Genomic DNA, 16,510 nt, shown 5'->3' with positions numbered 1-16,510 from the left:
CTTCCTCTCCCCTTCTTGGCCCCCCCCGCGGGCGCCTACCCTGTCCTCCTCCAGCGGGAGCGCTGTCCGCGGCGACGGCCGGAGCAGGCCGGGCCGGGCCGGGGGATGGCGCTGCTGGACCTGGCCCTGGAGGGAATGGCCTTATTCGGGTTCTCCCTCTTCTTGGTGCTGTGGCTGATGCATTTTATGTCCATCATCTACACGTGAGTGAGGGGCAGCTGGAGGAGCCTGTGGCGGGTTCGGGGCCTCAGGGACAGGCGAGGGTGGGAGGGATTGCGCTTTGGAGGGGATTGGGCTTGGGTGGGGGTGCAGAGAGCTAATTCTCAGTGTTTCCCCCATTCTTTCTCCCTTTGGACCAGCAGGGTGGGGGGTCCTTGGGAGGGAAAAGTGGCGAGGGAGGGGGTTGCTGGGCTGCAGGCGACTGCACAGCCAGGGGAAAGGAAACTGCGCTCTTACGTGTGGCGGAAGGTTTGCTTGCTTGGTTTGACTGTTTGGGGATTCGTGTGATTTTTCATCTGGGCCAAGATGTATTGGTGTCCGCGCCCCCCCCCCCCACCTCCCCCCTTGACCTGGGACACATTTCTATTATGGTGGTGATGATCGTTTCTATCTTCTGGGAGGTGCACACAGCCGCCACCTGGAAACCTCCCTGTAGATTTTCTTCCTAGACGATCTCTATGCCCTCAGATAGGTGTCAAGTGCCTGTCCACCTCCGAGGTGGCGTTATACCCTTGAATCATGTCAGCTTATACATTTCAGTGTGGTTTTCTTTCCTTTTATTCTAATTTCTTATTTATTGTCCTGCTCAGATGTGCGTCCCCTACACACACACACACACACACACACACACACACACACACACAAACTTTTCATCATTAACAACATGTACTTCTTGAGGCCTAGATGCTATTCACTGAGGTCACAGGCATGATCAGGGCAGAATTCCTGCCCTCATAGAACTTACATTCCAGAAGGGACATAACAAAATCTGAATAAGGTTATTTCCAATCCAAGTCTATGAGTAAAATAAACAGGGTTATGGGGTATGTGGCTAGTTTTGATATTTCAATTATTTACATGTTTTCAAACCGAAATCAACCTTCACAAAGAAATGAAAGAATCGCATAGGCCATATTCTGGATATGGATTCACTGTTTTTTTAGCGGGAAAAAAAAAAGATTGTACATGGTTATCTTTACCACCAACTAGAATCGGGTATATAAAAAGATGGGAAGGACATTAAGAAATTAATTTTTGTTTCTTTTTCTTCACTTTTTACTACAGAAAAAGTATGTTTTTTCTTTTGGAAATACTACATTTCATTAATATAGTGTGGCATTTCCTGGTATTGAGAAAGATGCTTCATTGTACTAGACACATTGATATTTCTTTGAAGATGAAAGAAAACATGCCATTTGGATGTTGTTGATCTTCGTGTATGGAGTTTGTTAGCTATAGTCACTAAACACATTCTGGAGTTCATTTTATAAGTACCGCGCGCTAACCGATTGCGCCACTGGAGCTCCGTGGAGTTCATTTTATATATATGAGTTCTTTAAGAACAATTTTTTCTTTTCCCAATCATAAAAATAAAAAATGCTTTCTATATAAGGAATTTGTTTTTTTAAATATATTTTTATTTATTACAGAGAGGAAGGAAGAGGGAAAGAGAGAGAGAAACATCAGTGATGAGAGAGAATCATTGATTGGCTGCCTCCTGCATGCCCCCTACTGGGATTGAGCCTGCAACCTGGGCATGTGCCCTTGATCGGAATTGAACCTGGGACCCTTCAGTTCGCAGGCCAATGCTCTATGCACTGAGCCAAACTGGCTAGGGCTAATATAAGGAATTTAGACACAACTGAGAGGAATAAAGAAAAAAGTTAAACACAATCAAAATTACATTACTTTGTCAATCTTTTGTGACCATCCTTCCAATTATGTTTCTGTTGGGGACAGGGAGAAAGAGAATGGAGGGAGGGAAGGAGAGAGAAAGGGACTTTATTATGATTATTATTCTGTAACCTGCTTTTAAAATTAAACTATTTAACCTGACCGTCATGGCTCAGTGGTTGAACATGCACCTATGAACCAGGAGGTCGAGATTCAATTCCCAGTCAGGGCGCATGCCCAGGTGGCCGGCTCCATCCTGGCCATGCTGGAGGCAGCCAGTTAATGATTCTCTCTCATCATTGATGTTTCCATCTCTCCCTCTCCCTCTCCCTCTCTGAAATCAATAAAAAATATGTACAAAATAATAATAATAATAAAATTCAACTTTTGAATAAATGCTTTGGGGTAGGCTCTTTTGTACAAGGCACTGTTCTAGGTGCTGGAAATAAGATTGAAGGACAAGACATCCAGCTGCTCACATGAAGCTTCCACGTAAAAATGTCATGAATATTTTTTGCATATTAATAAATGTATGATCTCTGCATCATTTTGAATAGATGCATGGCATTTTCATTATGATGGCTAATATGTATTTGTTGTTATTGATGGGCATTTACATTGTTTCATTTATCAAGATTACAAACAACATTGATGCATTCAGATGCATACGTGTTTGAGAGATGACCTCCTTAGTTTACATTTCTGAAAGATGTATTATTGGGCTGTTAGTGGTGCACATTGGATACATATTGGATACATGTTGCTCTATAGCAGCCATACATCTTGCTCTACAGCAGCAATTTTCAACCAGGGTGCTGCAAGAATGTTTAAAACATGCAATACCTGACTATTTCGTCAGGGGCACTGACCTCTGTTCTCTTAGATTGTCAAGTGAAAAAAATGACTACAGCCAACATAACAATAGCCATCCAGTGTGAATGAATCAAAATTATACCTTTTCTTTTGGGTCTGATTGGATATATTTTTTTTTTTTGGTATGCCACAGAATTTTAGTAATAGGTTTATGTGTGTGAGATGAAACAGGTTGGCAATTGCTGCTGTACAGGAAAGTTGTATCTATTCATAGACCTGGTAACACTGACTGATGGTCCCCATTTTCCCTTACTAAATACCAGGCTTTTACTGTTTACTGTGTGGTTTTTTTCCCCATTGCTTTAATTATTAATTCCATGGAACACTTTCGATATATTTATGTTAGTTACATGTAGTTGTAAATTACATGCTGAGAATCCTTTGCCTGTGCTACAGTCTATTCCTGAGTTGACTTTTTTGATATGAATATTGTTTCTTTCTGTTACTGTTTTTTCCCAGGGTTTTTTGGTGGTGTATTTTTTGGTGGTTTTTTTTTTTTCTTTCAGTTCTGTATACATATTTAACATGGAGAAAAGTGTGTGTGCCTGTGTGTGTTACATAGTCAAGTCTTCTAATGTTTTCTGACTCTGGTGTAATTTTTATATCCCCCCCCAATTATTATAGTATTAGTGTCCCTAATGGATTCGTGCACATTGAAAGGAAATTAATTAGAAGAAATATTTTAATATCGCCATTCGCCCTTTCTCTATAATAGAAGTGTCAACCAAATTCACGATCAACAATGGCAGCTGGAAACACATGTGTGCGATTGGTGCCAGTGAGAGTTTTATATAGAGAGAGATAAACTTGCTTAATTAGACCTGCTTTCAGATTTAGCTAAACTTTTTCCAGCCCAGTGAAGCACCCCAACTTCTCTTTCAGGTAATTGTCAGCAACACAACAGTAAATATCAACATGAAGCAGATTATTATTGTAGATCATGCAGGGAGAACAAAGGGTGAAATATTTAACTGCAGCAGTGTTTGACTATATTCTGTGCAGTGAGAAAACCTGAAGTCATTTTCAAGTTCCACCATTTCTTCTTTTCAGTCAGGTCAAGTTTCTAAACTTTCTAAATCTCTGTTTTCTGGCTAATGAAAAGAAAATAGGGTTCTACCAAGTCTCCTATCTACCTACTCCAGGACTTCTGTGAGGATCAAATGAGATGAGGCACGTGAAAACGCTTCACAGACATTTGGTTAAAGTGTGAAATGTTTGCACCTGACTATAAAGCAAGTCCTGTTCCTAGTCGCTAGGGAGAGGAAGCCAGGTGTTGCTATGTGACGTCATTACCCGGCACCCACAGCGTTGCTGGGCTGGGCTGGGCTGGGGGCCACATTTTGCACCATGCGGTCTTGGCAGCTTTGGCTACAATTTGGTGCACTGTCGCTCTGGGGGGGGTCGGGGGGGGGGTGGCGGGGGCCTGTGTCCCCCTTGGGGGAAGCCAAGTGTTGGTTTGTGGGCACCAGGTCCTTGGTACTGTTTCTTTTTAAATGGCCAGTGTGTGTCATGGCAGCTCCTGCATTGAGCATCTGCTCCCTGGTGGTCAGTGTGTGTCATAGCTACCCAGCTGACAGTTGGAGGGACACAGGCTTTTATATATATAGATATAGATATATTTTTAGTATTTGAGTTTTCTCAGGGTTTTTTTTTTTTATATTCCACCCTTTAATGTACTCAATATTTTATTTTGTTAAGAGATCTAGAGCCGTAATTTTAGGTTCACCTAAATATTTAGCCACTTTTCCCAGGATCATTTATTGAATGATTATTTGATTATTCTACAGTTTTGAAATATCATATTTATTATAGACTAAATTCTTCTGTATACTTGGGTATGTTTCAATTTTCCCAATGCTGTTTCATTGATCTGTTCTTGCTCCAGTATCCACTGTTTTAATTAATGAAGGCAAGCTCCATCTTACACTTTTGCAAACTTTTTTGGCTTTTTACACATTTTTACTTAAAAATGAACTTTAGAACCTTTCTATTCACACTAAGTAATCTTGTTTTTTAATTGGAATTGTTAAATTTACAGCTCAGTTTGGAGAAATTGATTTCTTTCAGCATAGCACCATGATATATATCCCCTTCCCTCTGTTTTATGGATACATAACGATTCAGTCACATTTCTTTAATTGAAGTTAACACTACTGATGTAGCCTGATATCCCAGTAACCATCTGGAGTGTTTAGACTTGAGACAGCTCCAGAATTGTTTTAAGTTATATTCTTAATGCTAACCAGTAAAGTTTTCTTAAAATACTTCTAGCTTTTGAGAATAGTGCAAACATTTACCTTGGTTGAGATACTGTAGAGAGTCTTTGTATTTATTTTCTAATACCCCATAAAGTTACTTATTTTTATTGACAGTAACAAGATCCCCCAAAATTATGTGAAAATAGAATAAAGAAAATGCAATTCATTTTTAACAGATTATAATGACTAGCTAATTGAAGGAATCTTGTGCTTATCTTTCTGAAATGGACAACTGAACATAAAGCAAATAATCAAGAGCTTAACTTATGTAGAAATTAAATCTTAACCTTTTTATTTTTGATAAGTTTCTTCTGTCCCACCTTCCAAATTATTTGTTTGATTTTATTCCTTTCTTACTGAAGTAAAGATACTTCTCAGCTTAATGTGAGTTATGTTTCAGCAGAGAACTAAGGTTTTTTCCCCCTCTCCTTCTCTCTAGTGTATTTAGTAAAATTGCAAATTTGATATCTCAATATTTTGACAAGCAAAGTTAAAGAACAATGGCAATTTTGCTTACAATATGGTGCTAACCAGCCGTGGGCAAACTACGGAGCAGGCCGGATCCGGCCGTTTGAAATGAATAAAACTAAAAAAAAAAAAAGACCGTACCCTTTTATGTAATGATGTTTACTTTGAATTTATACTAGTTCACACAAACACTCCATCCATGCTTTTGTTCTGGCCCTCCAGTCCACCCACCCCTGTTAAACATTCTGCATTTTATTTTAGAATATTTTGTACACCTGTGTTCCATGTCCTCTCAAATTCTTTTGAAATAACTTAAAGTATAAATAAATTGAAATAAGCATTTATCTATACTCTCCTAGAAAACCTTGTGTTTGCACCTGGAGGAAATTGAGCCTATTTTTAAAAATTTATATGGCTCCTTATCTGGTTTTCAGATCAAGATGCTTAATCTGTAGATTCCTGATTGTTAAAAAGTGTTTAATACAAATATTGTAGTAAAGTTGATGAGAAAAACCAAAATAACCGGTTGGTTATTTTTAAAGATTAAATGCAGTGTGTAATGGTATCTAGTTAATTTAGATTTGATGTTCTATTGTCATGTATCTTCTTAAAATGAGATAAAGAGCTAAGTATTGGTCTGTATTGAAAAATGAGGCGGAATGTGACTAATACAATGAACAGTTCTTATTCAATGAAATTATTTGTTCAGATTTCACTTTAGAGTTTCTATAAGCCTGCAATTAAAATAATGAGGTAACTTAGAAACTAGAAAATGATTTTTAATATTTTGAAACTATATCTATTCACTGATATTTTTACCTACTGCTTTGCTCCTTCCCAATGTTAATATTAAACTGATGCTTAGTCATTTCATAACATTTTAGAAATCCCCCTTTGTGGGATTTCTGGCTAGAATGTTTAAGATAATAATTTTCAGATTAGAGCCTTTGAAATTCAAGGCTCTTATTCCCAAGATTTCGTATTTCCTAGCAATAACAATGATTATAGCCTCAGAGGGCAGAGTGGGTTAAGTGACCTTTATGAGTTTATTCCCCTCATTGAGAGCTAATGTGGTTTGATAGTTTGGGGGCCGTGGTGAAATAATATAAAAGCTTGGAAACAGTGGTTTTCTTCCTTTTTTAGCTCTTAAGGGGGCATATTGCTGGATGACAAGAGGTTCTAAATAAGACCCCCTGCCTTTTTTCTCCTCCATCTTCTCTCTTTTTCTCCTCTCTCTCTTCCCCATCCCTCTCCTTCCTCAGATGATCATTTCCCCCTCTGTACATAATGTCCTAATGTTTAGTGTTAGGTGCTGTCTTTTCTATTAGTTGACTGGAGGTGCCAGGCCTGTGTGGAAATACATCTTAGACCCGTAAATATTAACTACCCTCTAGTAAACCAGAGGTCCTTTTCCTGGAGATTTTTTTCACATTAATTCTGCCTTTGCTAACTTTTCTAGTATTGCAGCTTTTATACTATACTACCCGCTGCATAGCTTTTTAAATACATACATATTTTTAAATTGATTTCAGAGAGGGAGGGAGAGATGAAACATCAATGAGAGAGAGAATCATCAATCAGCTGCCTCTTGCACACCCCCCCTCCCCCCCACCCCAGTGGGGATGGAGCCCGCAACCCTGGCATATGCCCTGACTGGGAATCCATGACCATGGATTAAACCATGACCTTCTGGGTCATAGGTCAATGCTCAGCCACTGAGCCACACCAGTTGGGCTGTCATTTTTTATTTGACAATCTAAGGGGAGAGGTCAGTGCCCCTGACTAAATAGTCAAGTATTGCTCATTTTAAAAATTCCTGGTAAATCATTGCTACCAGGACCACTTTTGGGTGAATGAATGAGGAAATTGACCTCCTTTGACCTGAGCCTGGGAAGATACCAAATTGGACTAGATTGTGACTGCTTTCAATAAGCAAAATGAAAGTTGGAATTCAGTGTTAATATTCAGTAATGGTACTGTGGATTCATCATCCCTCCCTTTTCCTACATTTTTCCTACGTTGGTTCAGTACACGTTATCTCTACCCCAGATTATTTAAAACTATCTCTGCTTACTGGTATGTCTTCCTACAGCCTTGTTTCCTTTTTACTTTATTTTTCTTATTTAGCCTTATCCTACCAGAGCACTAATCTGAGATCATGTGCATAAGATCTTACCATGGTTCCCCATTGCCTTTAGGTTAAAATTCAATCCTAATAAGACATGTATAGTTCTTCAGGATCTGAGCCACCACCCCCTTGTACCTGCATCTTCAGCAACACTGAATTACTGGCATTCCCCTAACTATGCAATGTGTTTTCTCTAGAATTCTTTTTCCTTCCTTTCCTTTCTATGCCCCACACCCCGGCCCCCTTCCTTTTTGTTTAATTCCTACTCATTCAAGCAATTTTAGACTTTACTTCCTTACGGGGTTAGGCGCCCCCTCTTACGTCCTTCCATAGCACCTTGATTTTTACCCATCTAAATTGTAAATGTGTTCAGTTGTCTCTTTTCCCAACTGGATTGTACGTGTCTGAGGGTAAGGATAGTGTCTTATTTACTGTTGTATGTCCAGTGTCAACCAGGCATTCATTATTACTTATTGAATAAATGATCTTTGAATTTTTTTCTAGTAGAAATGGTGGATATTTTGCTCATTCATAAGTTTGCTGTCATTTAGCCACTGTGATTTGAGGTGGATGGTCAGAATTTGGGATGCTTTCAATGGCCATGAACTTTATTGGACCAAAGGGAATCTTTATCTAACTATTTCTAGTTAATTTCCAGGTAAATAAAAACAGGGCTCTATCAATAACTTGTTTACCTAAAAACCTGAATCCCCCCCCCCCCCAAGCTTTTCCAAAGGGAATGGCTGTCTTGCTATCATTAATCTTTACACTTAGATCTGTCCTTTGGGGAATGTGGAGCCCAGTGCTATCCTGAGTTGGTTGACATGCAGATCATAACGAGTGTCCCCCACTTTTCCTCCACCCACAGAAATTTGCTTTAGACACAAAATAGTTTAATTTAGACATTACTTTCAGCTTTAAAAGGGTAGCTTTGGGAAATTGTGTAGAAGAGGATCGGGCCAGTCCCATTAGTTTCCTCTTGATTTGAAAAGAGGGGATTTTGAGTTTATGGTATGTTTGAGGGTCTTCTGTGTTTGGGGGCACGGCCTGCTGGGACTGCATCTTCTGCCGAGTGCCTTTCTTATTTAGTTGCTATTAGCAAAACATCATGCTCTGTTTTCCATACACTAGGGCTACCTCTTGTCACCAAAGGGTTAGTGAGTTGGGGGTGGATTATTGGGGAGGGGGAGCAAATTTATTAAAGAACTCCTACCTATTTGTTTTCCATGGTGAGGAATCTTCTGTATTCTGCAGTATGTATGTCTGTCATCTGGTAGAAATAGTTTGTGTTTTCCGGTAAACTTAAGTCACTATCGGTTATTTTGTGTTCTCTGGGGAATCTTGCGTGTGCAGAACCCAGGGAATCTTGTGTTGCTGGCGAAGCCCCTCCGGCTGCAGTAGCATTTTGGAAAAGCAAAGTGCTGCGTGGAAGTAACATCAGTCATGACACATCACCGATGGTAAACACAGTCACAGCCTTCCAGGGCGCAGTCACGAGTAACAACAACAGAAGCCCTTCGCCGCTGGAAGTGGTTGGCGCGGACTGTGTGAAGCCGGGGACCTGCTGATAGAGCAGTCAACCTAATTTTACATGAAATATTAACAAGCTTGGTTGCATGCCGCGGAGATAAATTCCCAGAGTCAGATAAATTGTTTCAAGTGAATCACACGGCAGAACTGTAAAAACAGCACAATCTGGGGCTGTTAAGCAAGGTGGACCTTGCCCTCAGGGAATCCATATTCTTAGAAGCCTGGAGCGAGTCTTGTGCCTCCTGTGGGAGGTGGAACGCTGTGTTAAGGCTGCCGCAGAGGCTGCTGCCTCTGGCTTGGAGGGGAGAGAGCACAGCGCACCCTCTCTCTGCAGGGCTTCCCTTCCTACCAGGCTTCCCTCCCGCTCAAAACCCAATTAGAACACAAAACTGTAAAACAAAGCACTTAAAAATGGTTCAGACTGTTGTGTGAGTGAGTGGGGAGGTGTGTGAAAAGATCAGAAGCATAAAGCAAGAAGCTAAAATGATGAAGAAGACAGTAACTGTTTTAGAGACTGAGATGTTAGAAGATAAACATCAGCTAGGATAAGTAAGACCATCCCGTCAGTTCAAAAGTTGCAGAGAGGCAATTAGGATTCATCAAGCTAAAGCATTTAAATCCCGCAGAACCAACCCGGATACTTCTTTGAAGTGTTCCCTGAATAGATAACCTTCCAGGGCACCAGACAAAGCAGTACCCCGAAGGCTCTCTCTTTTGTCTGTGATTCATCCCTGATGACCTTTTGGACTTGAGTTACTTCTCAGAAACACCCTGACTGGAATGGTACCTGCACAGTTGTCCCCGCTGCTGGCAGGGGGGACACAGCCCTGCAGGCATGTGAGGTGAGCCTCCCCCTCCCCCTCCCCCCTCCCTCCTGGAGGTGAGGTGCCTTAATTACATGAATAGGATTTTTTTTATTTGACAGTGATTCCAGATCCTGATTGAAAGTGCAATTTAGAGATAATTCCTCTGGAAAGTGACACATACGGACATTTTACTGTGCTTCCTATCTCCGGAAAATTGCTCACTTACATTTCAGGATCATTCCATTCTTTAAAAAGGAAACAGATCAAAACAGTTGACTAGCCGTATAGGAGATCCATTCCTTTTATACCCGATGTGTTCCTGAAAACGTCACAAAATCACATTTCTGAAAATCAAAATGGACGTACATGTGAGGCAGATTCTGTTTCAAGAGGGCTAAGATGATTATTAAAATTCCAAAGTATGTTTTGCTGGTTCTGATGCCTGGCACCTGCTGCCACGGATTAAGAGCCTTTGCCAGGTCGTGGGGTGGGGCCTTCCCTTGTAATCTTTGCTCTGGGGCCTGTGCGAGGTAGGTGCGGTGATTTCATGGCAGGATAGACTCTCTCTGGAAGCCTTCAGAGCATCTCCATACGAGAAGGTGGTATTGTTTGGATTACAGAGTAACTAGTAATTACAGTACCTTGTACCTGTACCTGTACCTTATACATTGTACCTGTGGAAATGATCTGACCGTTGCCTCTCAGCTCTGGGGGTGACCGCCTCTCCCTCCAGCAGAGCCACGTGAGTGGGGATTGTTGTGGCTGCAGAACCCAACATTCCCAGTCAGAGTCTGAAGAACAGGAATTAAGAGGAGCCAGGACTATGCAGAACCACTGTCCAGCTGAGAATACATCCCGTAGTTTAAAGGAATTTACGAGTAGCGGGTCGTTTTCAGTGGATAATAAGTTATGATATTTAATGTTTCTCACTCTCATCCTTGCATTGTTTTTACATTTTGGATGATGTCTGTAGAACTTTAAATTGGGTCCTAAATATTAGGTGTAATTTGAACTTTGAATATAATTTTATCCTAACTATTGCATGTAATTTGATCTCTGTGTTAACTGTGTTCTGTGTCATGTTTTGACTGTTATTTGTTTTTACCTTGATGTAGGGCTTTTGACAAATCCCCCTTCCCCTTTTAATCTTTCTTAGTACACAAGACTTGGTTTTATTGTTTTTTGAAAAATCAATATAATGGCCTAACATTTTAATTTATATGAATCTTTAAATATGTAAATTTCTAGTTCTTCTGTTTTGGTATATAAGTCTCATCGCTGGGCAACATCTCTAAATCTCTTATCAGAACTTCGGTAATTCAGAGAAGTTACATTTGGTGGAAAATGTCCTTAAAATTAGCCGAGTTTTTAAAAATTACCAATTATAGCTGTCCTTGATTGTTTACTTTGTGGCTGAATCTCGTTTCTCACAACTACTTTATGAGGTAGGTAGTGTTACCCACCTTTTTAAAAAACAGCAACAACAGCAAAGACTTGTGGTAAAGAAGTAACGTGCCCAAGGACAGCACAGCTGTGCCGCTGGTACAGAAATCCAGACAGTCTGCCTCCGGGCGGGGCGCTTACGCCAGTATGGAATATACAGCCTATGGTGTGGTACCCTAAAAATAACCCGGAAGTGATCCATAGGGGTATGCGTATAGGAATTCCTACAGTTCTTCTGAATCTTAAGTTTCTGATTATTGGCAACATTTAGATCACTATGGAGAGAGCCCCTACTCATTCTCTTCTCTGCTCTTCCGCGTTCTCACACCTTTGGTCCTGTTTCTTCACGGGCTTCTGACTTTCCATCCATCCCATGACTGCTGATCTTTCTCAGTCCTCTCCAATCCTTCAGGAATCGAGTCTTCCTGGGTCACTGAGAGGTCACTGCTGGCTGGGTCTCCACCCTAGAGATTCTGATTTAATTGGTCTGGGCATCGGAATTTTTTGTTTTTTAGACTCCCCTAGTGATTTCCTTGGTGCAGTCAAGGTTGAGAGCAACAGCCCTAGGCTGTTTATTCACGGTGTGGTGGCCTCCGCCCCGTGGCTTCATTTAATTCTCCATCTGGCCCAGAACACACAATTCAGCACTTCGTTGTCCTGCCCCACCTCACGTCAGCCTGCCCTCCGATCTTGAACCCACCTCACAATTTATAGCTTCTTGACGTTCACAGTCCCGCAGAGGGTGATCGCACAGCCCTGGATTAGTACTACTGCACATTCATGGGCTCGGATCTCAGCGAAGCCCAGAGGTGCCTGGCAGTACTTCCTGTCTATACTTAGCTCTGTCACCCCTGGCTGGCAGAACCTCTTCTACACCTTCGCCATCCTACCCTCGTGCTGGTCGGATTACCGTCACTCCTACTTCACACTGTGGATCCTAATGTGTCATTAATTATTCTGTATTCTCTCCCTTTACCCTTTGGCTAGCTCTTTCCTCTTACCATATATACTCAAGTATTAAAAGTTAAAAATAATGAAAAATTGAACTGGAAACCCCTTCTCCATCTAGTTAGTCTTTGGCCCTTGTATTTGCTGTCAGGTTTCAAGAGAAACTAGTGTTTATTCACTGTTATCACATCTCACCTCCCATTCGTGTACTTCTTAACATGTATTTACCTACCTACTCCTGCCCAAAGTGCTCTGAGGTCACCAAGCATACAGTCCAGTAGACATTTTGGTTCCTTTTTTTTTATCCTCATCAAGGATATGTTTATTGCTTTGAGAGCGAGTGAAAGAGGAAAAGAGAGAAACATCGATGTGAAAAACATCAGTCGTTTGCCTCCCGTATGCTCCTGGATTGGGAATCGAACCTGCCACCTAGATACGCCCTGACCTGGAATTGAACCTGGAACCTTTTGGTATACGGGACAATGCTCCAACTCACTGAGCCACCCAGCCAGGGCGACATTTCAGTTCTTGTCTTGACATTCGATATTGTTCTTTCTTGAACCCAAATTTTCCCCTTCTCTGGTCACTCACTCACTCTGAGTCTCCTTCATGCATTACTGGTTCTATGATATTAGTGATATTTATTTGTGGCCACCTGCTAATGGCATGTTGTACTTGGGAGAGTTTATGTGTATTTAGCAAAAGTAGATGGTTCCAGTATTTTTATCTCTAGACTAACCATACTTTCTGAGCTCTAAATATCTATTTATTTAGTTGCTCTTCATTTACTCTCCATTGTTTTTAAAATTGAGAACATATGATGTATCATTGTTTCGCTGGACCTGGAGAATATAAGGGTAGAAATGGGCATCCATGAGCAGTCCTGTGCAATGTGTGGATGCAGTAAGCTCAAGTTCACACTGTTCAGGTCATGCAGAACTGTGACCTGAGATACTTAAATAAAAACTGGCTTGAAAAGCAGTCAGCCTCGTCTGGCCCTAGCAGAGCCACTCATCGAACTGGCCCATTTGGAGAACGGTACCACCCAGGCCACTTTTGAGCTACCGGGTAAATGGTACTGTCATCAGTTCTCTTCACCACACACCTGAGGGCTTCATTGTTGTTGGCGAGTCAGAATGAGTCTTTGAGAAATTCTGCATGCTTGATAGGAGAAGCTCTTCAAGGGTCAGGAGGCATGTCTGTATTAGCACATAAAGTAAAATGTCTTAGTGAAGAAGGGGAAGGGACGAGCAATAGGATCAGCACTGGGCTGTTGAGCACTGTTGAAATTACCCTTGTTTTTCATCTAAAACCTTGCTAAGTGCAGTGTGTCGGTGGGTGAGGTTTCCCTGTAGTTGGTCATCGCCACGGTTGCATGCTTTGATACAGCTTAATAGCAGTTAGTGATCATCAGTGGGACCAAGAGATTAAAATTCTCACTCTTCCATGGTTTCAGTGTCTTCATAGCTCATTCTCTCTGGACTGCACTCTGGCTAATTTCTTCAAGTCTAGATTTCTGTTCTCCAGTTCTCCTTTAAATGGGCAGTCTTCAGTTTTACCTGCTGCGTTTCCGATGTCAGTGATCCTAATTTTACTTCCAGACACCGTGTGGACTCTTTCATATATTCATCGTCACAGATGATGGTCTCTCATTGTTTAGTTCAAGCAGCACAGGAAGTTTGCATCCTGGGTTCCAGAGCCACGTGGTTAGGCGTTCTCCAGAGAGACTTGCCCTTCTGTTCCTCTTCGCTCAAGACTGAGCCGAAATAGACCGCTTCCCCATCTTTCCTCTGTGGGCCAGGGTTTTTCTACTTTGCCTTTCACAGATTTCCTGTGAATCTGGTCTCAGGTTGTCACCATCCCTAGGTCATCCGGGACCAACAGGTGGCCCGGGGCATGTAGCGTGTGTAGCACTCACTGACTTAGAGGTTTCTCCTTTCTGTCTGGGAGGCTCTCCTTGTTTTCCTAACAGTGCAGTCATGTATTTAAAGACATGCTTTCAGTGTGCTTGTATTTAAAAAGAGGGAGAACAGTATAAAGTTATATGAGGCTTTATATATGTACATGCCTTGGCTTGCATATATATTAAGAAAACCTCTAGAAAGATCAGCAAGACGCTACTGGTGCTGGGGAGGTGGTGATAGGAATAGGTAGATGGGAGACAGGGAGTCTTACATGAGCTTCTTTTTTGTGATTTGAACCATGTGGTGGCTATCTTACCAGTTCAATCAATTAAGTATTACTAACACTCCCCCCTCCCCCAGCAATCTAGATGTTCTGTACTGGGTGGGTTTCTCTCTAGACATCCAGTCTACTATTTTGTTAGAAATGGAATAGTGGTTGTTTTTGTGGCTATATACATCTTAGCTCATGGTTGAACCTCTATGCAGCCCTCTTGATCAGTTCTGTAGATCAGTATTTTCCAGCCTATTGGTGGCAAAGGATCAGTCCTTTAAAAATTTTCCTATCTGTTATGCATTGATAACTTTGATAAACTACAATAAAAATAAGTTATTGATCACGTGTTTGGATGGCCTGGCCATGTCAAACTGCTGTGAAAGTTTCTAAATGATTTCTCTCTATTTCTTCTCATCACAGACCAATGGAAAGCACCTTGTGCAGTGGACCGCACTGGGCAGCACTGCTGTAGGCCGTGCTCCACTCACTGTTTTAGCATTTGGTGGTGTGGCTATGAAATCTATACACCGTCTTTTAAATGTCTTTCACGTGTAGATTTTTTTCATTGTAGGTAACCTGTTTTATTTCTGTAAGGATGTTGGTATGGCCTTACCTGAAACATTAGGTGTTTACTATGGTAACTCCCTGCCTTAATTAGCTGGAAGCAAGCCTGTGGCCGACTCCTCTAGAAGGTGGTACTGGTGTACTTCCAGGAGTCATTCATAGATTAATGGTGTATTTCATCCAACCTAAGAGGCGTTGATGCTGCGATTGTTTTCTTGGTCTTCTGCAGGTCTCATAGGTTGGTTTTCATGCTACAGCGTTAGGACTCCCATCTATCTGGCTGCCAGCAATTGTAAGATCCCATTGATTTCAGAGAGACTGAAATGTGAAAGAATGTGTGTCTTCCGATAGCTTGCAGATGGCTCCATGACTGTTCTAGCCTCTGTGGAGAGTTTGGAGACTTGCTTTTGAGAAGGAGGGAGGCAGCCTTTGGTGACTTCCCTTAGAACTTCGCCACTCTGCCGAATGGCATCTCATTTCTTTATTGTGATAGCTTGACATCAACTGGGGCACATTCTCTCCTTTCTGATGGCATGGCTTCCCTCATTAGGAGCCCTGTGCTGCAGTACCCCTGGGATGGGCCAGCCCTGAGAACCTCGACCAACTTATCTGGGAATTGATGACACTGGCATATTTTCCAGTGTCATTAGTAGACATTTTTCTCATCACTGAGATTTTTTTTTTCTTACTTTCAACTTTCCCCTGACACAACCCTACCATTTGCGGCTTGTGAATATTGGGAGTTCTGCTACTTATCCCGATTCCCACACACACACTGTTTTGATAGGTTTTTGGCCAGTTTGATGGCAGTGCGGGAGGAAGGGCAGTTAATGTGTGGACCAACACTGTTACTCATTTTTTCACCATGTATTTATTGAATGTCTGCTGTATGCCCAGCATAGTTCTAGGCACTGCGAGTACAGCAATCGGCAACGGTCTTAAGTTCCGGCCTTCGTTAAAGTATTGCTTCTGCTTAGTTCTGGTTTTCCTTAACTGGAAGCTTCCCTGGTTCTACTTGCCTTCATTTTCAGATATCCCTTTAGAAAAATGTCCGTTAAAAATTATTTAACTTAGAATTTAGTAATTCTTGATAACTTGGTGTATGTTATATATAGATTTGGCGCTAATATATTCTCCAGAAATAATGTATACATTGTTTGCTTTGTAGCCGATTGCACCTCAACAAGAAGGCAACTGACAAACAGCCATATAGCAAGCTCCCAGGCGTGTCTCTCCTGAAACCACTGAAAGGAGTGGATCCCAATCTCATCAACAACTTGGAAACTTTTTTTGAATTGGATTATCCCAAAGTAAGTGTAGAAGTGTAGTGTTGTCCTCATTAGAAATGGGGACATCTCTCTCTCCCTCTCTCTCTCTCTCTCTCCCTTTCTCTCTCTCTCTCTCTCTCTCTCTCTCTCTCA

At 41.5% G+C, this 16,510-nt stretch overlaps 1 protein-coding gene across 2 annotated transcripts in view; it reads left to right on the top strand.

Annotated features, from left to right (window-relative positions):
• The first annotated feature begins 6 nt into the window (after nucleotides 1–6).
• Nucleotides 7–16,510, top strand: part of UGCG (UDP-glucose ceramide glucosyltransferase) — a 32,779-nt gene continuing 16,275 nt past the window's right edge. The window contains exons 1-2 of one of the 2 annotated variants that reach the window (XM_006088024.3): nucleotides 7–203; nucleotides 16,258–16,399. In XM_006088024.3, the coding sequence (XP_006088086.1) occupies nucleotides 106–203; nucleotides 16,258–16,399 (240 nt within the window). In that variant the 5' untranslated portion in view covers nucleotides 7–105. The remainder of the gene's footprint in view (nucleotides 204–16,257; nucleotides 16,400–16,510) is intronic. The other variant, XM_023753277.1, reaches the window with a different exon arrangement.

The sequence above is a fragment of the Myotis lucifugus genome, unplaced genomic scaffold (assembly GCF_000147115.1).
Source record: "Myotis lucifugus unplaced genomic scaffold, Myoluc2.0 scaffold_43, whole genome shotgun sequence".
Classification (NCBI taxonomy): Eukaryota; Metazoa; Chordata; class Mammalia; order Chiroptera; family Vespertilionidae; genus Myotis; species Myotis lucifugus.
This window is presented reverse-complemented; position numbering and strand designations above follow the sequence as displayed.